The sequence below is a fragment of the Vulpes lagopus genome, chromosome 12, assembly GCF_018345385.1.
Source record: "Vulpes lagopus strain Blue_001 chromosome 12, ASM1834538v1, whole genome shotgun sequence".
Lineage (NCBI taxonomy): Eukaryota > Metazoa > Chordata > Mammalia > Carnivora > Canidae > Vulpes > Vulpes lagopus.
The window spans coordinates 68,130,075-68,155,122 of NC_054835.1; the positions used below are offsets into that span (position 1 = coordinate 68,130,075).

Here is a 25,048-nt window from a genome sequence, read left to right on the forward strand (position 1 = left end):
CAAAGTCTGCCACAGACTTTGAGATGGTCATCCTAAAGGCTGGACTGAGGGAGTGTTCTTTTTCAAGATCACTCACCTCTGTTGAAATCAAGATTCACTTCCTCTCCCAAAGGCAGCTTGCTTCATGAAAGCATGCATGCCGAGAAAAACGTAGAGGGTACCAGCAAAATAGAAGTCACTGTCTTGTAACCTAGTCACAGAAGTGACATCCCATCGTTTTGCTGGATTTTGTTAGAAATAAGTCATTATATCCAGTCCATACTCGGGGAGGGTATATATACCAAAGGTATAAGGAGGCATAAATACGAGAGTCAGGGATCATTAGAAGCCATGTCAGAGGCTACCTAGCAGATAAACTTTTCTGCCTTAGAAAAACAGTGATGGGCTGCATTGAGAATGAGTTCATCCACAGTTTTTTTTGTTGTTGTTGTTGTTGTTACTTGCAGAGTTTCTATTAATTTTGTGTGAGTTTAAAAAATATAGTTAAATTCCTTTCAGTAAGTATCCCAGGGCTACTGCCTTTCTGCTGCTTTGCCTCTGAGATTCCTTCAGTTCCCAGATAGGATTTCAGGTCCATACTTCCCATTGAAGAGTACGCATTACAGGAAAAACGTAAATCTAATTCTCTTTCTTTTGAGGATACCAGGTAGTTAGTGTAGGGTGTCATTCAGCTGTATTATTTTACCTTAGGGTGTTACATGCTTTGTTAGTTTCATAAAAATTTGGAATGGAATTTACTTTTGTATATTTGACAGTCCATAGAGAAGTTTAGGATCTCATTCATTGATTCTCAAAGTATGATCTCTGCTCAGCAACATCATCCCATCCTTGTTAGGAATGCAGATTCTCTGGCCCTACTCCAGACCTACTGAATGAGAAATTCTAGAGGAGGGACCCAGCAATCTGTGTTTTAATCAACTCTCCAGGTGATTCTGGTGGTCACTGAAGTTTCAAAACCACTAACCTATCCAGTCGTTCTAGAACTTGAATATTACTTTTCCAAAAGCTTTGGCCTACAATACTAGACCTTTTATTCTTACTACTGTTAGGCAAGCTTTCCAGGGAAATAAACATTTTTTCCTACTCATTTTACAGATAAAGGAAACAGTAAAACACAATACTTGTGTAATTCCACTCTGTTGGTTAGGCAGTGTGTGTGTCAGTCAGGAAGGTGGGAGGATTGGGGATGAGGACAGGAGTTTTTGAGACCAATTTTCTCTTTCCTAATGCTGTTTCTCTTGTTAACAAAAGTCAAGTACTAAATAGTGATTTTTATTGATAATTACGTTGAACCAACGTTATATCACATACTAAACTTTTGTAGTTGTATTTTGAAAATACATCTGATAATACTGAGGAATTGATTTGTATTGCATTTCATCAGCTTTGTGGTTCTGGTTCAGTGAACATTTACCAATAAAGATTTGCATTGAAATATCTTACATAAAATGGAAACCTCACACAAAGGGCCTTTTCTGGTTCACATGCTCACTTTGTGATGAGTAGATAGTTACTGGAATGAGATCTTTGAATAGCATGAGATTTTTTTTCTTTATTCTTTCCAGTTGATTTTTTAAAAACCTGTCCTATGATACTACTGTAGTGATACTAAAATTAAAAGCAGAGTGTAATTTTAACAACCTTCATAGCATATTTAATAATTTGGTTGTAAGTCCTTTATGTCTTGTGAAAATTTGACAACTTAGATGCTTTTGAAGGCTAAATTTTGAGAGGGGCTGACTAGTAATTTCTTAGCTATTTTGTATGCATTTACATTTTATTTTAGTAAGCTGTAGTAAGCTTTAGCCAAAGTGCTGCATGTTGCTCATGAGTTCATTTAAGTAGTTCATTAGGATCACGGAGTGGTTTGCTGAATTTCATATAATTCTTTATCTTATACAGTAGTCTCCTCCCATCCCCTGCCCTTACCTGCAAGGGATATGTTCCAGGACCCCCAATGAGTACCTGAAATTGTAGACAGTATTGAACCCATATATATTACGTTTTTCTCCCATTCATTCATAACCTATGATAAAGCCTAATTTATAAATTTGGCACAGTAAGGGATTAACAACAGTAATAAAATCAAACAATTATAACAATATACTGCAATAAAAGCTATTTGAATGTGATCTCTTTTCTCTCTCTCTCTCTCTCTCTCTCTCTCTTTTAAAATATCTTAGTTGTATGTCCTCACCTTTCTTGTGATGACGTGAGTTGATAAAATGCCTATGTCCTGAGATGAAGTGAGGTGAATGGCACAGGCCCAGTGACATACATAGCATTAGGCTACTGTTGACCTTCTGACATTTCATCAGAAGGAGGATCACTGCTTCCAGAATGTGGTTGACTGCAGATAACTGAAACTGGAAAGCATGGCTAAGGAGGGACTACTGTACACCAAAAAGAAAAAAAAAAAAAAATCATGTATTTAAATGTAAAAACTGGATTACACAGTGAAGTTAAACAGTGTTCTAAAAGACTTTTTACTGTTCTTTTTTTTTTTTTTAAATTAAATTCTGTTAATACATAATGTATTGTTGGTTTCAGAGATACAGTTTGGTGATTCTTCAGTCTTATATAACACCCAGTAATCATTATATCATATGCCCTCAATATTTGTTCATCACTCAATTACTGTTCTGAACAAAATTAGGTAATAGTAGATATTAAGAACGTTTAATATGCTCTGCCTTTCTTACTTTTCCCATTTAGTATGGTGTCTGGGACTCTGCTAGCTTGTATTGTTTGCTGGATTCTTTTAGTTTAGTAATTTAGGAAGCAGCACGGTAACTTCAGGATGGATGAGAATTGCCATTTAGTGTAGATTGAGTTAGTAGACATTTGGAGGTGTAATGTTTTTCGAAACATAATGGTTCACATGTCTTTTACATATCTTTTTCAGTCTTGTTGGTTTTGTAAGTTTAGCATATCCTCTTATTGTAAGGGGTGGTTAAATCAGGTGTTTCATCCTCTGTTTTAAGGCCACTGTTTGCCTTAAGATTTTTTTATATAAACCTCTTGTTCTGGTAAAACATGCAGAGAAATTTTAAAATTATTAACAGATGTTTCTATTGACAAGAAAACACTTAAAAGTAATTGTTTTTAATATTTTTCCCCATGCATTTAATGAACTTGACTTTTTTTCATCTTTTGAGCTAATTTTGATGCAGTTTTTAAGATAGGATTTAGTAAACCATTCTGTGTTGAAGTTATTATGGTATAACATTTTTCATGAAAAAAAAATTTTTTCTATTTTCCTACTTAGAAATGTCATTTTTCTTTAAACAAAAAGTAGAATTTGTATGCCACATAAGTTTTACATTAGGATTTAAGGGCACATTTGACCAGTGTAAATTGAGAATGTTTATTTATACATAGTTTATTTCTTAAAGTTTATAATGTATGTAAATAAATGAGAGTCACTCAAATAGTATTTACAGACTCCAATAGAAGTAAATTGTTCACATTTATCTTACTGTGCCCTGGGGGTATATATATATATATATATGTGAATTGGCTATACCCCCCTTTTCTAGTCCCACAATCAAAGGAAATAATAGCCTTTCCCCAGTCCTGTCAACAGTAGTAAAACCTAAATCAACATTTGAACGTCCCACAAAGCTTTACTAAAGTGAATATTCATCGTCTTAGGAGTTAACCTTGTATGACCTGCGATATTAAAGAGTCCATTGATAATTTCCCTATTAAAATATTAAATAACAAGATCAGGTGTTGACTATCAAACTTAGTGTTAATTTCATGGAGTTTGATATTTGTGCACAAAAAAATGCACAAGTGTGCTTTTTAAACTGATGTCTAACTTTGTGATTACACCTAGTAGGGGAAACCTTGTTACCAAGTTGTTAGACTGGGTTTTCATCAGGAAGTCGGATGTTATGCTGGAATTGTTGGTCCTCTGCAAGAATACAGAATGTTTCTTTTTGAGTGAATAAGCCAGGAAAATGAGGCAAGGGGTTTTATTTCAAAGGTTTTTTTTTTTGGTGATGGCATAAATACATAACAGGTTATAAAATCCAATTACTATATTAAATTTCATCACTTGTTTTTTAGGTATTCCAATAACTGTACCACCTCCAGGTAAAACTTTTTTCATGTTTTCTCCATCATTGTTAATAAACATGAAATTTCAAGCTTGTAGTTACAGGAGGGGCAGTGTCGATGTGGTTAGACTATGGAATAGGCTATTGGGATTTCAAGGTCCTATTTTCAGCTCTGCCTTTGCTTCATTCTAGTTTTGATTAAGATACTTAGTTTTCTTATACCTCTCTTACCCATTTTTGTAGCAAGAGAGATTCTGAGAAAATCCTCACCTTATCAATTTGTTGAAGAAAACAGTATGGGATATAAAATAAAATTTTTATGAAAAAGAATTTTTTAAGACCACTGAATTTTTTTATATGATAAAGCAGCTGCAAAGAGAAGAGATCATTTATCTTGACTTTATCATGGTTTTTGGTTTTTTTTTACCATGCTGGCATAACTCAGTATCGTGAAAAAATACGTTCTGAGCCATACAATTAGATAGATTGACAACTGGTCAGATGGTTGTTCTTAAGAGTGATTGTTAAATTGTTGATTGTTGTAATGGTGTGATCAATAGTTTATACATGACCAAGGGTTATTTTTTTACACTTTTTTAGTGTTGTGGTTTTAAATATTTTTAGAATGTGATGCAATATGATAGCAAGTGTTTTTGTTTCTGAGTTCAGTATTCAGAGCCAAGGAATATAAAGAGAAAGAGAGATGACCATGCTTGGAAGGGTGGGTTTTGAATTCAGGATGACCTTGATAAAGAGAAATAGTGGAGTTTAGATACCATAGGATAGTATACATATTTATTTGTGGAGTAGTGAGTCATTGTGTATCAATGTGTCTGAAAAAGGCCTATCAGGAAAAGTCATAGAGAAAGAATCATTGGTGTGTCTAGTTTAAAAGAAAATGTGGTTGAAAAGCTGTATGGGATAGGATTGTGGTCATTGCTAAACTGCAGAGTTCTGAGATGTTTAATTAGAGGAGTTACAGGTCTTGAAACTGGGTAGTGAAGATAAGCATGGTGAATTTGAAACAACTTGTAGCAGGGCCAAAAATTGATTTAAATGGACTTTGAGAAGGTTAAGAGAACTGATTCATTTTTACATAGAATACTAAAGAATGAGGCCTAGTGGAAGTGTTTTCAAATATGTAGAGGGTACGATAATAGATTGCTTCTTGTTCTCATTCAGGACAGCATATGAATTGTAGTGTGAAAGATTTAAATTATATAATTTAATTCATTTTCTAATAGTGAGGGTTGTTAAAACTTGGAAAGAATTGGTATCATAAGGAATTGGTATCATAAGGTATTTAAGTTGAATCTTAAAGTCTTTTGTTGGGATGCTTTATTGCCCATCTGAATTTGAAAGTGCAGAGTAGATTAACTGTTAAGGTCCCTTTTAGCCATATTCTATGGTATTTCATTTAGGTATTGTGAATTATTGAGAATACAGACCTCATGATATAAAGGTGCAAATTATTTTCTCTCTAAACTAATCCAAAAATTATATTATATGCCCTTCTCTAAAATAGTTCTTTAGGGTTGTGCTGTTTAAAACATATTTTATGGTAGATGTTCTCAGCCTTAAGCATTTATATATTTACTGGTAAGATTTTATTTATAAATTATATATTTTAAGGACATTTCTATACATCTAAAATAAAAACATTTTTTGAAAGAGGTAAATGCTATTTTATTTGCTTTTCTTCAAAAGTATTTCAAGTATAACATATCTGGTGGCAACACTACTACTGTTTTATATATGGATAAGGTAAGGCATTGAGATTAACTTTCTCATACTCACAAAATGGGCTGTGTGTGGTGCTGAAAATAAGACCGGGTGTCCTGACTCCCAGTTTGTGCTCTGTGTATTAGACCAGACTGTTCATTTAAAGTTTTATTATTCAAAAAATCTATTTGTAAGTTTAAGCTCCATTTTTTTTCTGTCCATTATAACATAGAGAAGCACGTTATGTCCCCAGAGAAATTTAGTGATACGCAGCAACTTTGTTTCACACTTGACATTAAATGTACATTCTATTAACTTTTTTTACCTTATGATTGAATGTTTCAGGTTTTCCTCCTCCACCAGGCGCTCCACCTCCATCTCTTATACCAACAATAGAAAGGTAAATCAGTATGGATAGGGTAAAACTATTTATCATTTGTAGACTTGTGACAGAAAAGTCCTATGCTTATCTTGGTAATATCTTCAAAGATTTAATTTTGTAGACATTAAATAGTACCTGCCTTTTTAAATTCATGAGTCTAGAACTATACCAGTTACTTTTATATAAGATGTTGGACCTATATATATAGTTCTGTAACAAAACAGGACAGAGAAAACCAAATGACAGTATTTTTGAAATGTCTTGCTTTGATTTAGGATACACTGATTAAAGAAACCCCTAGATTGGTAAAAACTTGGCTCTAGTCATTTTTGTGGGATAGCCAAGTAGATGACTGATAATAATGAATAATGCATGTCTGTTTTAGAATTAAGTAAGGACAGTTATTATCAGGAACCATAGTAAAGAAAAGCTGCCTTATTCCTTTTGACCCTGCTGTAACTCAACTTCCTCAAAGGAAAATTGAATCCATTCTATATGGCAGTAACCTTCTTTTTTATGTCCTGCATTTCTGGTTTATGTTAGTTGGAATGCTGTACTAAAGAGTATTTACCTAGTAGATGGCAGAATGGTGTTTAGCAACATAAGGCTTTGGAAATCTCACAGACCTGGCTCAATTTTAACCTCAGAATTCCCTAGCTTCGTGCTGCTAGGCAAGGTCCATAATCCCTTGGAGACTCAGTTTCCTTTTACTAAGTGGGGTTGATAGAGTTAAGATTAAAACAGCTAGTGAATATAACACATCAGCACAATTCTTAGCAGGTAGAAATCACTAAAAAATGGTAGCTATTACTGTTTCCTCTTAAGTAGCAAGTAGACTCCATGAAAATAATGTATTTCTGAAAAGTGACCCAAATTATATTAGAAATATTGTGAGAACTTTATATCAGTAGCATCAAATCATGCAAAATTTTCAAAAAAATGATAAAGCTCAGAACAATCTTAATTGGGAAAATAGAAGGATTTAATTTTATTAAGCCTTTGTTAAATATATGTTTTTCTCAATCAGAATGTTAAAAAGTATTATTGTTTATTCTGTCAGTGGGGCTGAATTTCTGAATCCTTAAAACCTATTTTTTTAAGACTAAATTTTAGTGAATTCCCAAGTACTTTTTTAGCCTCAAGGTTTCTGTTATCTTGGGATTCAAGCTGAGTTTATTGGATTATTCACATTAAATAGTACTGACAAGCTATGGTTTTCTTTACAAGTGGGTATTAGGTTTAATATATATTGAGATTAAAAGCCTGTTTTTTATATCAAAAAATAAAATTACAGAATTAAGATTTATCATTATATGATGGTTAAATGAAAGTCATAATTCTGCCTTGATGTTTTGCATTTGTACCAAATTATTAAAACTTAGAACTTACTTGCAACACATAATAAAAATACATTTTTCTTCAACAGTGGACATTCCTCTGGTTACGATAGTCGTTCTGCACGTGCTTTTCCATATGGCAATGGTAAGCATTTTCAGTTGCCCAGATTCAGTTTGAACCAGTACTTAAGTAAAATTTTAAAGCGATGAAAACATACTTCCATGGTGTAAAACACTATCTTACAGAGCAATTTAAAAATATTAAGTAATGGAATAACTAGGTCTTACATTCTGGATTACTTAATGATTTTTATCAACTATACTTTTAAAAATTAAAAGTTTTATCAACTATACTTTTAAAAATTAACAAATGGTGATACAAGAGGGATATTTGTACTTTGCCCTTTCCTAAAAGAATTTAAGATTTGTCAGCAAATTGTCTCAGTCTTTGTTCTTAATCTTTTTGTTTCTTAACTCAGGGCATCCAACTAACCTTGTTCTTTTTCTCCCTTGCTGTTTTTTCTTCTAGATCATTGTCCTCTTTTCCTATTCACTCTTAACAACATAATCCATTCTAAGGATTTCTGATACTAGTTTCTGCTTAGATCTCTTGATCATTCATTTTAAAAGTGCTTTGCATTGTACTAGGTTTTAAAGATACAGTAAACTAAACATAAGTTTGCAGACACTTAACTGAGCCACCCAGGTGTCTGAAGATTTCATTTTTTAAAATATTAATTAAGCATTTAGCTTTTTTTCAAAGTAGTATGTGCAAACTTTTTTTTTTTAATTTTTACTTATTTATGATAGTCACAGAGAGAGAGAGAGAGAGGCAGAGACATAGGTAGAGGGAGAAGCAGGTTCCATGCACTGGGAGTCTGATGTGGGATTCAGTCCCGGGGCCTCCAGGATCGCACCCTGGGCCAAAGGCAGGCGCCAAACCGCTGCGCCACCCAGGGATCCCAGTATGTGCAAATTTTTAATCAAGAGTTTTCTTTTAAGCAAGAGTTTTCTTTACCAAACCCAACTCCTCTCTCAGGGAGAAACATTTTTTTTTTTTTTAAATAAAGGAATTCTTTAGTGATAACGATTATAAAGCATATTGCAGAAATTAATGAGAAGAAAGTTACGAGTTTTCTTCATCTTAATCAAAACCTTGGAATGAAGGTAATAGATACATCTTTGGCTTTGCTGGTAATTCTGTTTTACCTTTGTTAATTTATTTTAAAATTTTGTAATGTATCCTCAAATACTGCTATGCATATTAAGATTATGCTTGTAAAGTAAGACCTAGTTAAAAAGTAATCTTTGGGGACGCCTGGGTGGCTCAGCAGTTGAACGTCTGCCCTTGGCTCAAGTCGTGGTCCCGGGGTCCTGGGATGGAGTCCTGCATTGGGCTCCTGGCAAGGAGCCTGTTTCTCTCTCTGCCTATGTCTCTGCCTCTTTCTGTGTGTCTCTTGTGAATAAATAAATAAAATCTTTTTTTTTTTAAGTAATCTTTGTAGAAATATCAACTGCAGAGAGAGCATTTTTGATGATTTTTAGTTCTTCTGATGGTCTGCATGGCATTCATACATAAGCTATTACCCTGTTTCTTGATTTATATAACTGTAGATACCATCTGTTACCCTCTTCCTCTGATAGATGCGTATTTTGCTTACATGTTGCCACTCTCTTTTCCCCACCAGTGACATACTACTGTTTTTGTTCTTCTTTATATATATTCATTCATGTACCATCAATATCTGTTACTGTGCAAATTTCCAAGCCCTCACCTCTTCTTCCCCCTCTGCCTCCCAGCTTTGGTCAGCCATCCTTCTGCTTAGAAACTTTTATATTTGGGGCACCTGGGTAGCTCTCAGTTGGTTTGACTGACTCTTGGTTTTCAACTTAGGTCTTGATCTCAGAGTCTTGAGATTGACCCCCCACGTTGGGCTCTGCACTCAGTGTGGAGTCAGCTTGTCCTTCTCCCTCTGCTCCTCCTCCCCACCCCCCGCTCCACCCCCTGCTCCCTCCCTCCATCCCTCTCTCTCTCATAAATAAAAATCTCTAAAGAAAACAGATACTTTTTATTCTGTCCTATAACCAAAACTCTCTGTGCCCTGATAAGTTTTTTATTCTAAAAGTTAAACAATAAATCATACTTATATTATTATGACTATGTAGATACTGTATACATTAGAAATAATTATAATACTCAAGCCATGCAAAGGGGAAAGTTCCTATGGCAAATAAATTGAAAATACCATTTTTTTCTTATGCTTCATTAGCCGTGTAAAGTCCTACTACATTTTAATTGGGTTCATATTAGGACTATGACTTTATCCATCTCATATTTTTTTTCCAAAAAACGTTTTCAAATTTTGTTTTTCAGGTGTTAAGCCATGTGAAAGGCATTTTTGCCTTTGTTATAAAGATATAATTGTACCAATGTCATCTGTGGAATAGCCTGTCCTTCTGAGAGATCCATAATGTCCTATCCATTCATATATCAGGTTTCTTAAGTATTCCTGAATCTTGTTTCTTGGCTTCCTAGACTATTCACTAGTTGAACTCTTCTTGTGCTAATAATGCCACACTATTTTAATTATGAATTCTGTAGTAAATCTGATACCTTGTTCAGCAAAATCTATCTACTTAGTCTGGTTCAAAAGTATTCTTGCGTCATTGCTCTTACATATTCATTCTAACATCAGCTTTGGAAGTTGCATGAGAAACTGTATTGAGATTTTGATTAATAACTAACATTTATATTATGCTTACTTTAGACAAAACTGTTAACTCATGTAGTCTTGACAGCCTTATAAAGTAGACATACTGTTACTATTCCCATTTTATGGACATTGAAGAACAGCAAAATTCAGTGGTGTCCCCAGTATCACACAATAAGTCGCAGAATCAGGAGTTGAAACCATGCAGCCTGGCTCTAGAGTCCTTGCTCTAACTAAACCATGTTGGAATTGCATTGATGCTTGGATCAGTTTGTGTGGAATTCATATCTTACAGCACTGAGTCCATGAAGAAGGACTCTCTTCATTTATGGAGATGTTCTTTAATATATTTCATTTAAGAGCAGTCCGGGTGGCTCAGCGGTTTAGCGCCGCCTTCAGCCCAGGAGACCTGGCATCAAGTCCCACATCGGGCTCCCTGCATGGAGCCTGCTTCTCCCTCTGCCTGTGTCTCTGCCTCTCTCTCTCTCTCTGTGTCTCTCATGAATAAATAAATAAAATATTTAAAAATATATTTATACATTTCATTTAAGTGCTATAATTATCTCCAAATACTTTTTGCATATCTTTGATTAGATTTAGTCATTGGTACGTATGTTTTTGTTGCTGTTTTAAATGATATAGTCATTTGAACTTTCTGTTCTATTTCTAATTACTTGTAATTAGAAATAGGATTGGTTTTTGTTTTATTTATACATATATATATATACACATATATATACTAAGCAAAAAACTTTTTTTTTTTTTTTTAAGAAATTCTTTTACATTTACCACTAGGCATTTACTGTTTTTTTTCATGGAGTCCTGTATCAGATCAAGGAAAGTTTCCAAGGGCTTTTAAACTGTGAATGGATATTGCGTTTTATCAAATGCTTTCCAAGATAATCATGTTTTTCTTCTCTAATCTGTGAATGTGGTAAATTTCTAAATTTTTCTAACATTTAGCCACTGTTTATTTGCTGAGATAAACCTGACATGGTCATGATTGGTTATCTTTAAAAAAAACAAAACAAAACACTGATTTATTTAGGATTTTGACATCTGTGTTCATATGTAAGATTAGCTTATGCTTTTTCTTTATTTCTACTGTCTTTAACTGGTTTTGGTATTAAAGTTATATAAGCCATATGGAATAAGTTGGGGAATAATCTTTTTTCCCATTCTTTGAAGTTTATATAATATTAGGATGGTCTATATCTTGTAAGTTGTAAAACTTACCTGTAAAAGCTAGCCTCTTGGGAAGGTTTTAAATTACCGATGAGTATCTTTGATAGTTAAGGGACTAGTCAAGATTTTTTTTTCATTCTTGAGTCGCTTGTTGGTAAGTTATTATTTGGAATTAGTACATTGCAGCTAAGTTTTTAGCATTGAGATAAAGTTTATTCTCTATTTCTTTCATGTCAGTAACATCTGTAGTTACAGTTTCTTTTTGGTTCTGATTGTTGATGTGGCCTCTTTTTTTCCTAATCTTGTCAGAATATTGTTATGTTTAATTTGTCTAGTCTTTAAAAACCATCTTTCAGGTTTTTTTTTTTTAATTGTATGATTCTTTCCTAAATGGTAGCTTTTATTTGCATTATCTCCTTTCTGTTGGATTATTCTCTTTGTGTCTAAGTTCTTAAGTTTTGGAAGCTTTAGCTCATTAATTTTCCATCTATTCTAATGTAGTGTTTTTTAAGATTAAATTTATCCCCAGAACAATTTGCTCTCTACGCTTTTGATATGTCCTGTTTTTAAGCTCAGTTCCTAAATGATTTGAAATTTATTAATTTTTTGACCCCTGAGTTTTCAAAAATACATCTTTAATTTGAAATATATGGAGATTATGGTATCTACTATACTTATCCTATGAAAGCATGCCATATAGTTTTATGTTTCATATGTGCTTAAGAAGAATGATTATTATTTATTTAGCTGTTATGGGCAGTATTCTGTGTTATGTCCATTAAATCAAGCCTGTTAAAAGTGTTTTGCTCAAATCTTCTATATCTGTCGTGAACTTTTTTGTTTGCTTCAAGTGGTAATAATTGAGAGAAGTATGTTAATTTCCATGATGATGGAATTTTCTGTTTCTACCTATATTCATACTAGTTTTTACTCCTTAAAAATTAAAGCTTGTGTTGCTAACCACCTGGAAGCTTAGTTTGTTCTGTCTGCTTGGTGAGCTGCATCTTCAATTCCCTGTCCTCATTCAACCCCTCTGTCCCAGGTAACCCGTTGGTGTGAGTTTGTCATTAATCAAGCTGCTCCTGTGGAGATGGGTGGTGTGGGGTGTGATATTTTCCTTTTCTTCCCTTCCTTTTACTTTCAGCCATTTTGTGTGTGTTTATGTTTCCTATATTCAGAATATAGTTAGAGGGATTTTTTTAGTGGTTTTTAGAGTTTTTAAAAGTACAAATCAACAAACTCTATCATTTAACTGGTGAATTCAATCTCTTGAATTATTGTGATTATTGAACTAATTAAGCTTATCTCCTCCAACCCCCATCTTTTCCAAGTCTTTGAACTGAGTTTTTCAAGTGATTTTTTTAAATTCTGTTTTTCCTTATGTTGTTTTGAAATTATACATTTTGTTTCTATTATTTTAGTGGTTATTCTTGGAATGTATTATGTATATATCTCATAGAAGTTTTTTTGGTCAGGTCTGTTAAAACTTCTCATTTTTAAAATTTTGTTTGTTTGTTTATTTATTTATTTAGAAGGGAGGGAGAGAGAGAGAGAGAGAGACAGGCAGGCAGAGGGAGAATCAGGGTCCATGCGGAGAGCTGAATGTGGGACTCCGTCCTGGGACTCCAGGATCATGTCCTGGGACGAAGGCAGGCGCTACACCGCTGAGCCACCCAGGGATCTCAAACTTCTCATTTTTAAATCTGTGAATGTCTTTTTTTTTATTCTTGTGATTTGATTTTATTGAGTACCTATTTCTAGGTTGGCCATTACTTTTTCTCAGTACTTTGAAGATATCTTGTTTTCATTTTTGGTCAGAAAGTTTGTGGTGTATTTAATTCTGATTCATTGACCTTGCCAAATGAGTCTTTATATATTAAGTCTTTAAGGTTTGCTTCTGGATATTACCCTAAACTGTGGGTATTCACCATATGTTACTTCTCTTTTCTATTTATAAAATAGGTTTCTATTATAATCTACTGAAACAGTTTTGATGGGAGTTTTGTCTTTTTCGGTTGGTGTTTTTTTTGTTGTTGTTGTTTTGCTCTTTCTCTTTTTAAGTGCTGTAACTTTTGTTTTTAATTGTTTTCCTTAGTTGCCTTTCCCCACCTTCCTGGTTCTGCTCCTTCATGGCCCAGTCTTGTGGATACCAGCAAGCAGTGGGACTATTATTCAAGAAGAGAGAAAGACCGAGATAGAGACAGAGACCGAGACCGAGAGCGAGACCGTGATCGGGACAGAGAAAGAGAACGCACCAGAGAAAGAGAGCGGGAGCGGGATCATAGTCCTACACCAAGTGTTTTTAACAGGTTTGTTGAGTGTGTGGGAATTTGTACACTTGTGTTTCATATGCACAGAGTTTTCATTTGGTGTAAGGATGGAAAATATAATTCAGTTAGGAAAGAATTGCTTTCAGAGTAGTTAGGAGATAACCATTTTAAAAGCGTCAAGATTTATTTAATTCATAAAGGCTTTCCATTATGTAAAGTAACAGTCTTGAATTTATTCATCTCTTCCTTAAAAAGAATTTGAAATTTTTATCTTTCCATCTTAATTTTTCATCTTAAGTTTAAATAGTTGGCAATAGAGACATAATTTCCAGTGTATTATGAACATTATAATTTTAAAATAAAATCATCACTCTTCATCCAGTGGGTTAAGAACATTATAGTGATTTGCTAAACATCATCATCCATTTTTTAAAAATGTATATAACAGGCTGTCTTTAACAGAGATTTTGCATTTCTCTTTGAATTCTTATTTCTGAACCATTTCCCCCAAAGAATTTTTTCTACTGTAAAATATTTTTATTCTTGAATAAGTTTTTTTAGTTGATCATTCCATCATCTTTCCTGCAGCATACCTGTGGTAAGTTTAAATACTAAAAAAATTTATGACCGTTAGATTAAGTATTTTTAAAAATGTTTTCCCTGATTTTAATTATTACTCATTTTTATATATGAAGATAATGCAACTTCTGAAAATAATTCAGTGGAACTTCATCCTTTAATGTTATGGAGGACCTTTCGCCATCCCCAATTAATACTTGTATCCGTGAGTGAATATTACTATTGATAGGAAAAAACAGACTTTGCCATTAATTACATTTCTTCTAAAAATATATACAGTGATGTAAGCACTGAGAAACCTTGTTCACATAAAATACTTAAATGAGAAAAGATGGAATTTTGTTGTGGCTCTGTTGTTTAATTATTTGAGCACCTTTAGATTCAGTGATGTCAGAATAACAGTTAACCTATATTTAAAATTATTTCTAAGGATCTGTCAGCCCTATCAGCCATGACTTGACTTTGTTGAAAGCAGAGAATTGGAAACCTGATTTGTGAAAGTATTTGTTATTCAGTGTAGCTGTTTCATAGGGCTGCTGTAACAATCCCACAGACTGGCAGTCTGCAACGACAGATACTGTCTCTCTGCAGTTATGATGTAAGCTAGACGTCTGATATTGGGGTCAGCAGAGTAAGGTCACTTTGATAGGCTCTGATGGATAATCTATTCCACGCTTTCTTACAGCTTCTCATAGTTGTTAGAGATCCTTGATGTGTGTTTGTCTTCATATTGCATCCTCCCTTCTGTGTCTGTGTCCAGATTTCCCTCTGTTTATAAGGTTAGCATTCATTAGCTTGGGGGCAGCCAAATCCAATATGACCTCTTAATTACATCTGCAAAAACTGTGTTTCCAAGATAAAGTTACATTCACGGGTATGGAAGGTTAGGACTTGAACATCATTTTTGTGAGGGAGATACAATTCAATCCAGTACATTAAGGAATTAAAATCTAGTTTTCCCAGTTTTCATGGAAGAACACCAGAAGTCTTACCAAGACTTGTTACTGTTTTTGATTCTTTTAGCTGCATCTTATTTAACTTAATATTCTCAGAAAGGATTAATTTTAATAGATCTTTGCAAAAAATCCATAAAAAATAAAACATATTTATGTGTTTTAAATATTTATTTTCATGAGTTGTCATTTTTCCCCATTCCATTTATGGAAAATAGCTACCATATAACATAGTTTGTAAAAGACAGCTGTTGTCAAGCCTGACAACGAAATCACACTCTGTTTTTATCACGGAGGTCTGATTTCATTTTTCTCTTCACTTAATATAAGGTGCTCTCCCTCAACACTTTGATTTGTTTCCCTTCAAAGGGACTTGTGTGCGGTTTTTTGGTTTTGTTTGTTTGTTTGAACTAGGTCAAGGAAAATTGTTAGGACTTCTACTATACCAACGATGTACCTGAAGTTAGAACATCAGGACACAGAATATTCCCATTTCTGACTCCATAGTTTACCTTTGACAGAAAAATGTATAATACAGGAAGACCTAGAGCCTTATATAAGCTTTTTTGTTTCTTGAATAAAATAGATCTTATATTAATATTTTAAATTAGATATTTTTAAACCCCTGATGGTTTACACACCCTGAGTCGATGTATCTTAGTAAAATTGGTGAAAGGAATGCCTTTTGTAAAGGGCTGGAAAGTTGATGATAAGAAAAGAGGTTGGCTGGAGAAGTGTCATGTTTTACCTGCTGGTATATCATTAAGCAGTTCAGATTTAAGAAAGATAAATAAGGAAGTTGTGAATCTGGAAGTTGGTTCCCTAAAACTTTTTGTGCCACTGAAAAGAATTTATATCCTGCTGTGGTGTACTGGCAAGTACTGCTGACCTTGAGAATAATTCAGTTTTTCTTATGGTCCACACGTCCCCAGGTCACTACACTTTCTGACTTTTTTTTTTTTAAAGATTTATTTATTTTATTCTAGAGCCAAGAGTGTGCGTTGGGGGTGCAGATGGGAGAGAGTCCCTAGGCAGATTCCATGCTGAGCCTACACCCTCCTCCATTTTAACCTTAGTTCTCCCTCAAGCCAGTATACACCCCCGTCTTAGCTACGCTGAGCAGATTGCTCTTTTGAAAATTCCTTACTGTTTCATACTTCCTTGTTCATGTTATTCCTCTCCTCTCTGCCTCACTTGATTCTTCAGGGTCCAGCTCATGTCTGTCTTCTGTGAGCTCTTCTGAATCCAAATGAAAGTTGAATTATTTCCTTCGCATGGTTCCTAAGTACTTAATGTATCTTCTTTAAAACCTGTGTTTCTTGGGGCAGCCCCCGTGGCGCAGCAGTTTCGTGCCGCCTTCGGCCCAGAGCATGATCCTGGAGACCCGGGATCAAGTCCCACATCGGGCTCCCTGCGTGGAGCCTGCTTCTCCCTCTGCCTGTGTCTTTGTCTCTCTCTCTCTCTCTCTCTCTCTCACTCTCTGTGTCTGTCATAAATAAATAAATTAATTAATTTTTTAAAAAACCAAACCTGTGTTTCTTAGCAAGCCTGTGTAAGGGCATTGACCACCATCTTCCATTCTGTATTCTCAGCACTTTGTACAATAATGCCTGGCATGCAGTGAATAAAATGACTTATACATTGCAGAGGAGGAAGATGAATACAGTAGAGAAGAAACAGTTTTGAAAGCTGTTGAGTAAAACTGTTAGCTAAGCAGATTTTGAAATTAATAGAAATCAACCTTTATGACCAACAAAGCAATAATTTTGGCATCTCGTTAACATATCAGTCTCAATACCATCACAATATAGAATGAGACGAGTCACAGAACTTTTTTATACCACCTCTTTTAATAGATGAGATAAATAAATGTAAGGTACATAGACAGTTTTCTAATTTTGCTAAATGAAATGAATAATGTATCAATTCAGGATGTGAGCATATACTTGATTCAGGCAGCGTTTGTTGTATTAGATGTGATCATGTTCTTACAGAATTCTTAATCCAAAAAGGTCCTTAGGTATTCTCTAAATTTTGACAGTGGCAGATTAGGAAATGGACACAGAGAAATGAAGACCATGGTAGAGAGCCATTCTGTGTACTGAACCTGTGGTTGAGATTACTTAAAATCTTTTCTGGTCTTGGAATTAGGTAGTTTAAAAATCTGTTACTTTTCATTTTCTTTATTGTTCCCTATGTACTTTCTTATGGGTGGGGGGAGACAGTTCATTTATTCATGTAACTGACATTTTCCGATCCCTGTTACGTACCAGGTACAGAGCTGTGTGCTGAGGATACAGAAATATTCATACAATAGTCTTACCGATTTAAGCACATAATATCATCAAGGTGACTGGGTCTGGTTAGTAGTTTGAAATTTTACCAAAAAAAAAAAATGTGGCATAAGAAACAATAGGATTTATTAATGTTTTTCCCCTCCTATAGCTAATAATGACTTATACATTGTAGTCATCTGATAAAATTTTACTGACTATAAATAAGTATAAAAGTATGATACATAAGTGTGTGTATGTATGTGTATAGGTTTTGTATTTCTGTGGTACTATATGTGCTGTTAACTTTAGCCACATAGTGCATGATTCTTTTAAGTTCAGGAGCATACTTTCAGAAAGTTGAATTGTTTCTAATGTAGTTCAAATGGATATTTTTGAGATAGCACTGCTATCTCTAGAATATACATGTTCACAACTTAAGATGCTGAATGTAAACTTGATAGGAAAGAAGACTAAAATGAATTGCTTGGCTAGACTTCCTAAATTTTCTTTGCATAGATATTTATAGAATATTTGAGGATAAATTCAGATTCTTCAGTGTCACACAAATACTACTCAATTTTTATGGAAACAAAATGTTAACGGTTAAACCATATTTGATTTTCAGAATGCTAAGCTGTAGGGCATTAGAAATCCATGTTTTCCTAAATCTGACTAAAAGTTCAAGCCAGAGGGGCATAAGGTAGAGGAATTTTGTGTTTTTCTGAATTATCCCAGGAATTGTGTTCTCTGGGAAAATCCGAGGGAAGTATAAGTAAGGGCCATTTTTTCTAAAGACTGACATTTTGCAGTATGTCACATGTATGTGTTGTGTTACAAATTACAAGGTCATTGTTTTGAAAATCATAGACCTGATTCAACATCTGGTTTTTAGGCCACTTAAGTGTGGGCCAGCAAGAAGGTTAGTCATTGTAGGATGTTTGAAATGAGCTGTAATGATTTCCAGGCCCAGAGAAACCTCTGTGCTGCAGCTGTGTATCAGAGAAGGTGATGGAAGGATGCCTCTTCATATGTTCTGTGTATAAGGCTGAATCTTGTATCACTTCTCTAGTATGGTTATCATCATATGGCCGTCTTCAGAATCTTAAAGGCATCACAGCTAACAAGAATTGGTATTAGGGTGAGAGGGGAAAGAGGGTTATAAATGACAGATTGAGATAATCGACCTTAGTTATTTTTATGTAAACCCAATTTGTAAATCCGTTACAAAGAGGCCTCTTTCTTTTTTTAATAAGGGTACTATTCATGATAATATTCATTTGTCATAGTAATTATTTTTGGAAATGATACTGGAGAGTCAGTCACCTTTACAGAAAGGGTCTGCTTCTAAAAAACCTAGCACTCAGTTGACTGAACCTGGGGAGTCTGCTTGCTAGTTGCCACTTATTGAGGGCCTACTACTGTGCCAGGCACTTTATAACTGTTACTGCCAGTTTACCAACAACCTTGAAAATGATTGTTGCCAGTTTTACAGATGAGAAAGCTAAGGTTCAGAGAGGTTAAGTAATTTACCCAGGTCACACATAGAGTCACTAGTAGAATCAGGTTGTGATCCTTGGTCTACTCTGTACTGCTTGTCCTAACACATTGCATTTCAGGTGACATGCTTCCAATGTCCAAATGCAAAAGTACATATTTATGGTTAGAAAAATGTGTATATTCACAGATACACATACAGGCATATGTGTATATATACATAGGTATACTTTAAGTAAAATTTGTAAATGTGTAATGTATTTCAGGCAGTGAAAACTTGGTCAGCAGTAGGCGTTGTTAGGTATAACACTACTGCATCACTGCTTTTGGTAGGAGATGATAATTAAGCTTTCTCTTTTATATGGCTTCACCTGATATCGTGTCCTGTCTTACTCAAATGCCTTAACATATTGATGCATCATGCAGATTACTGACTTATATTAGATCTTTCTAGAAACCAAAGCTCTTTATTTAGTGCTCTAAAAGATACTTTTATTTCCAAGGGAATTTCTGATAGCAGGTTATGGAAATTGTTGACTTCTCTGCTGAAACACGCCCCCCCCCCCCCCCCCAAAAAAAAGGCTTGAAGGATTAAGAGAAAGATGGAGAGAAGAATATAAGTGAAGAGACATGAAAAGAGGATAGATCTAGGGAGGTTAAAAGAAAAAAAAAAAAAGACTACCGTCTAATTCTAGCCATCAGTCCCTGTTTCGGCAGTTCATTCTATCCAAAATCAGGAAATGGAAGTGCAACCTAGGTATATGCACTTGTTGCTGTCAGCCATGTGAATCCCCCCATCCCTAGCCACACACACATTCCCCTATAGTATGTCAGACTAAGTTTGTCCACGGGTAGTGTTTTGCCTGCATTTTGTGTGGATATTGTAGAAGTTGCTCTGCTGTCCCTGTCTTTATATCTGTACCTCTTCCTTAGAAGCATGCACTCTTCATGTGATTGAAAAACTTAAGCACCTTCATCTACTTTCCACTCTCTAGCCATTGTGAATTGAATATTTTTATTATTTATAAAATCTTAAGCACACAAAGATTCTAAAAGAATTTTGGTTAGAAATCGAAGATATACAAACATGCTTTTAATTTTAAAAGGAATAAAAGAAGATGAGGCTGATTAAAATTTAAATCTGTTATAGCTCCCAGTTCTTGGAAGGAAAAAAAAAACTGGTATATACAATTTCTACTCCGTAACAACTGTGAAAGCACAAAATAAAATTGGACTTTTAACATGTAATTATTACATGTTTTATATTAGATGTAGTGCTAGTTGGGAATGGCATTGTTTTCTTCTCAATTCAATAAATATTTTGCACCTATTCTATATAAGATGCTAATAACAGTGTGAGGTCTTCTGGTTTGGACTCAGATCACATCCCTTGTAGTTTGAAGTTATTCAGAATTAAACAGTCCAGTTTCATGAAAAGTTTTTATTCCAATTTCAGTGATGAAGAGCGATACAGATACAGGGAGTATGCAGAAAGAGGCTACGAGCGCCACAGAGCAAGTCGAGAGAAAGAAGAACGACACAGAGAAAGACGACACAGAGAGAAGGAGGAAACCAGACACAAGTCCTCTCGAAGGTTTGCTCTTTTATAGTGAATCACTTTGAAGCTCAGAGGAATTGATTTGACTGCAAAAAGTTAAAAACCTCTCCAAATAACTAGTAGAGCATATGTGTTCCTAATTGGAAGATTAAGAGTAATGTGTTGAAATAATTGCTTCCTTATAGGCTCATCAAAGATTTTCAAATCTAAAAAGACCTCATTTAGTACTCGTGGACTTATTACTATCTTGTTGGGAGAGGGGTTTATTTAACCTATGAACCAGTAATACTAATATTTAAAGAAAATTCAGGGCCTCATAGTCTAAAATTGTATGCCTGTTGTTTGTTGGTTTAGGATCAGCCCTAGAAAGTTTTTCCTGTTCTGATTTAGTGCTTCAGTTTCTAATTTGTAATAGTTTTTCAGGATAAAGTATATGGGCTCTGAGAAATAGGATAATATCAGGTGCGGGTGAACCTATACTATACATACAATCTCCATATAAAAGTCACATAACTGGTTACTCCTCAAAGTGTGAGAAAAAGAATTCATTTAAAACCCAGTGTTATATTGGGAATTCACCTTAGACATAGTAGGTTGATATTTCTTATCTTGTGTGTACTTAAGAACACAACTTTTTTTCCTTTTCAGTAACAGTAGACGTCGCCATGAAAGTGAAGAAGGAGACAGTCACAGGAGACACAAGCACAAAAAATCTAAGAGAAGCAAAGAAGGAAAAGAAGCAGGCAGTGAGCCTGCCCCTGAACAGGAGAGCACCGAAGCTGCACCTGCTGAGTAGGCATGGCTATGGCCTGTTGTGTATATTAGGGCCAGAAATGTACCATAAATCTTGTTATTTTTCTGGATAATGTTTAAGAAATTTCCTTTTAATCTTGTTCTGTTAGTATGAAAAGTTAACTTTTTTTCTCAAAATAAAAGAGTAAATTTTTCATGTTAAGTTAAAAATCTTTGTCTTGTAATATTTAAAAAAATAAAGACAGCAATGACTTTATATCCAAGAAAGTAATGTGAATGAGTCACTCAGCAGGGAATTTTAAAGAGCTATGTACACACACAGTATCTGATAAAGGTTAAGGTTTCACCTTGGCCATAGTTTTCTTGAGTTAATCAAATACCAGTCTCAAGAGGTTGCACTGCAAAAGGGCACCTCTGGGTCTTGAGATTAAAAGTAGTCTTTATCAATACTGCTGTGGCACTCTTGCTTATTGTATTAAAGTACTCGTATACAGTTTTGATATCACAACTTTTTGATAGGTTTTCAGTGTTCTTAATTTGGGTTCATGGTATAACTAAAGAGGGAACTTTTATATCCAAATTAGTAAAATCTAAAGGCATTTGGCTGGTGTCTGCAAAATAACTTGCCCTAAGGGTAGTTTTTATAGCAGGCACGTGGACAAACATGCGTCACTGTGACACAAACTTGAATTGTCTCATGGCTGTTTATGAGCTGGGGTCAAGCTGGTTTGGCCTTTCTTGATGCTTTTTCCAAAGCTCATTGGTTGAGCAGTATGTGGAGGTTTTATACAGTTACTAGCTAATTGTGAAGGAAAAGACAAGAGCTTTAGATTAGTCCTTTCCTATTAAATCTAAGAATACAAGTTTATAATTCTGTGAGCGTTTTTAGGGATAAGCCTTAGGATGTATTTGTCAGTGGTGGTAACAACATGGTTTTGAAAGAATGAATTACTAGGATCCTTTAAATAGCGATAATTGAAATGAATTTAATGTCATATACTAAAAGACAACCATAATTTGAAAAATATTTATTTCTCGTTTGATGAACATTTTCAACAGTGCACTTTTAAAATCCTCTGGCTGTAAATTGTTTTTCTAAATGCCCGTAATATATCCTTTACAGACCTCAGCATATACCAAATTTTTAATTGTAGGATTTGAATCCATTGGGGGGATACAAATGATCTCAGCCTTTTAAGATCTTTTTAATGAATAGAAAAATATAAACTTAAAGTTGTGGAGTAATGAGAAATCTTCCACACTGAATAAAAGCTATTCAGATTTATGTTTTGAGTATTACATTTTCTGAGGTGTAATTGGCTTTCATTGGATCATACTTTTCCTGACGAGTTTACATTTTTACAGTGTATCCTTTAAATATAAAAATTGACAAGATAAATACATTGTTTCAACTTAGCTTATCTGTAGTTTTCTGTTTTCCTATGACCCATCACTGATTCTACAAAAAAGTGCCAGGCCAAGAAACAATAGTAAGAGTAATCTTTCCTTTAAGTTCTTTCAGCATCCTTGCCAAGCAAGCATGTATCATTCCTGATGTACTTCTACCATTGACAGCCAGAAGAATGTCTCCGCATCTAAAGAACATAAAACACCACATGATTAACATTTTGATCCATAGCTGAAGTCAATGCAAGTGTATTTGGTGGTCTTAGTTTTTGCTTCATCTGTCAATTTTAATTACATAAATTTCTAATTAAATTCTGCAAACTCTATTTGGCTTCTGTTAGAAGTTAGTTAGAAAGGACCCTAAAAGCCTAGGAAGTTGCTGTATGGGACCAAAGAATTCTTAGAAATTGAATGCTATGTAAATGTTTTTCTTACCAATACAACACAGTATATAATACATGTGTTACTTCTAATGGGGCCAAACTTTTGCATATATAAAACAAAATATTGTTAATAAGTAGTCATTATTACCTAATTCTTCCATCATTGTATGCTGGTGTTCCTTCGACAATGGATTTAATAAAAAAAGGTTTATTCCCATTATATTCTTCATAACCTCCTACAATGCAGAAGCCCAGACTTCCAGCTGTGTTTCTTCGTAATATAACATCTTTACAGTTATACAGGTACCTGAAATAGAATGTGTAAGCAGTATATCTGCAGTTAGGTTGAACTCTAAATAATTATTATGATTCATCTCCCATTCCCTTTATTGATATTTTTTCAGGCTAAATAGTGGAGGGGGTCTTAACTCAAAACTGTCATAGCCAAGTGACCTTTGTGCTTTTAGCGGGCTTTTTCTAGTTGAACTATTTTCCATTGCCAAACACCCTTTAAAAAATATTATTATATTCTGCTTACATGTTTACTGGGAAAGATAATCATATTTTTGGCTTAAAGATTTAATGCTTCAATTTATATTAAACAAGTTGGATAGGCCTAAATCCTTATTGATGAACCAAATTCAAACATACTTAGCAATATCATATCTTTATTTACTTGTGAATATAATGAAAGCAAAAATCCTTTAAATGATTAATCTCAGTGGGAAAAAAAAATTAAACATAACCCTAATAATTAATGCATTTGCCAGAGTTTTGACTTTCGAAAAACACCAGTTTAAATGTAGTTTCACGTGTTTGATAGGTTATAGAGAAGCATGCAGGCATAAGGTGAATGGAAATTGAGGTACATTTAAAGATAAGAATTATTCATACTGGAGAAAAAAATAGTAAACTGAATAGGGAGTTACAGAAGGAATGGGAGAAGGAGAGGCCACAGGTCTTCTGTAAGTGAATAGAATCTTCACCTAAGGTAGAAGACGGAAACACTCAATATAATTCAGTGGCAGCTGGATCAGTGTTCATATAGGTACAAGCCAAGTGTAAACTGTTACAGTTGTGACAGGTGGTGGTGGTGTCAGGAACTGGATTTGACTAAAACCCCCCAGTTCAGGAACTGGTTTTGGAAGAAAATCAGCATTTTCATACTGGTAAAACTCAAGATATGATTGTTTTGTTTATAAGCTGTACCTTAAAATAGTAACTGCTTTTTAAAAAACCAATAAAACGTCTCATGAAAGGTTTTGTTAAGTGATGTAGTTGGTCTTTACATTTGTTACTTGATAATCCACGTAACATGATTTTTCATGGTGTTGCTGATTGCAACTTGAAATAAGCTTTGGCTTTGGGGGATAACTTTAAAAAGTAGTCATGAAGTTCAACTCGATTTTGTTTTGTATCTCTTGTCACAAATAATTTATAATCAGTCTCACTGATAGCTGAAAAGTGATTTTCATTAAATAAAGCAACTATTTTGATTGTAAAATACTCATCAGCTATATTTCACCGATTTGATGTCAGTAATAAATTCATCCTGTAGGAGATACCATATTTTACATAATGGTTCACTGACTGCTCATACACAAAGCAGGTAATTGGCAGTTCTCCAAACACCCGAGCGTTACATTCCTATGCTCAATATTTGAAGGAAAGCACATGAATTGGCTGATTCTTACCCAAGGTCATGAGCAAATATCTATCTTAATACTTCCCAGCCATGATTCCTTAAAACAGAAATGGGTACATAGAACAATACTTTTTTTTTTTTTTTTTTTAATTATTTATTTATGATAGTCACAGAGAGAGAGAGAGGCAGAGACATAGGCAGAGGGAGAAGCAGGCTCCATGCACCGGGAGCCCGACGTGGGATTCGATCCCGGGTCTCCAGGATCGCGCCCTGGGCCAAAGGCAGGCACCAAACCCCTGCACCACCCAGGGATCCCCTAGAACAATACT

At 34.4% G+C, this 25,048-nt stretch overlaps 2 protein-coding genes across 26 annotated transcripts in view; one reads left to right on the forward strand and one right to left on the reverse strand.

Moving 5' to 3' along the window:
* FIP1L1 (factor interacting with PAPOLA and CPSF1) overlaps positions 1-21,547 on the forward strand; it is a 72,500-nt gene extending 50,953 nt beyond the window's left edge. For 10 of the 19 annotated variants that reach the window (XM_041724517.1, XM_041724509.1, XM_041724515.1 and 7 more), the window contains 6 exons: positions 4,075-4,101; positions 6,132-6,186; positions 7,595-7,650; positions 13,497-13,710; positions 20,430-20,567; positions 21,180-21,547. In XM_041724517.1, coding sequence (XP_041580451.1) covers positions 4,075-4,101; positions 6,132-6,186; positions 7,595-7,650; positions 13,497-13,710; positions 20,430-20,567; positions 21,180-21,327 — 638 coding nt within the window. In that variant the 3' untranslated portion in view covers positions 21,328-21,547. The remainder of the gene's footprint in view (positions 1-4,074; positions 4,102-6,131; positions 6,187-7,594; positions 7,651-13,496; positions 13,711-20,429; positions 20,568-21,179) is intronic. The other 9 variants (XM_041724519.1, XM_041724510.1, XM_041724524.1 and 6 more) reach the window with 1 other exon arrangement.
* A 750-nt stretch (positions 21,548-22,297) lies between these two features.
* The window catches only part of LNX1 (ligand of numb-protein X 1), a 176,048-nt gene continuing 173,297 nt past the window's right edge, over positions 22,298-25,048 (reverse strand). For all 7 annotated transcript variants that reach the window (XM_041724501.1, XM_041724504.1, XM_041724500.1 and 4 more), the window contains 2 exons: positions 23,223-23,381; positions 22,298-22,879 (listed from right to left, as the gene is read on the reverse strand). In XM_041724501.1, the coding sequence (XP_041580435.1) occupies positions 22,744-22,879; positions 23,223-23,381 (295 nt within the window). In that variant the 3' untranslated portion in view covers positions 22,298-22,743. The remainder of the gene's footprint in view (positions 22,880-23,222; positions 23,382-25,048) is intronic.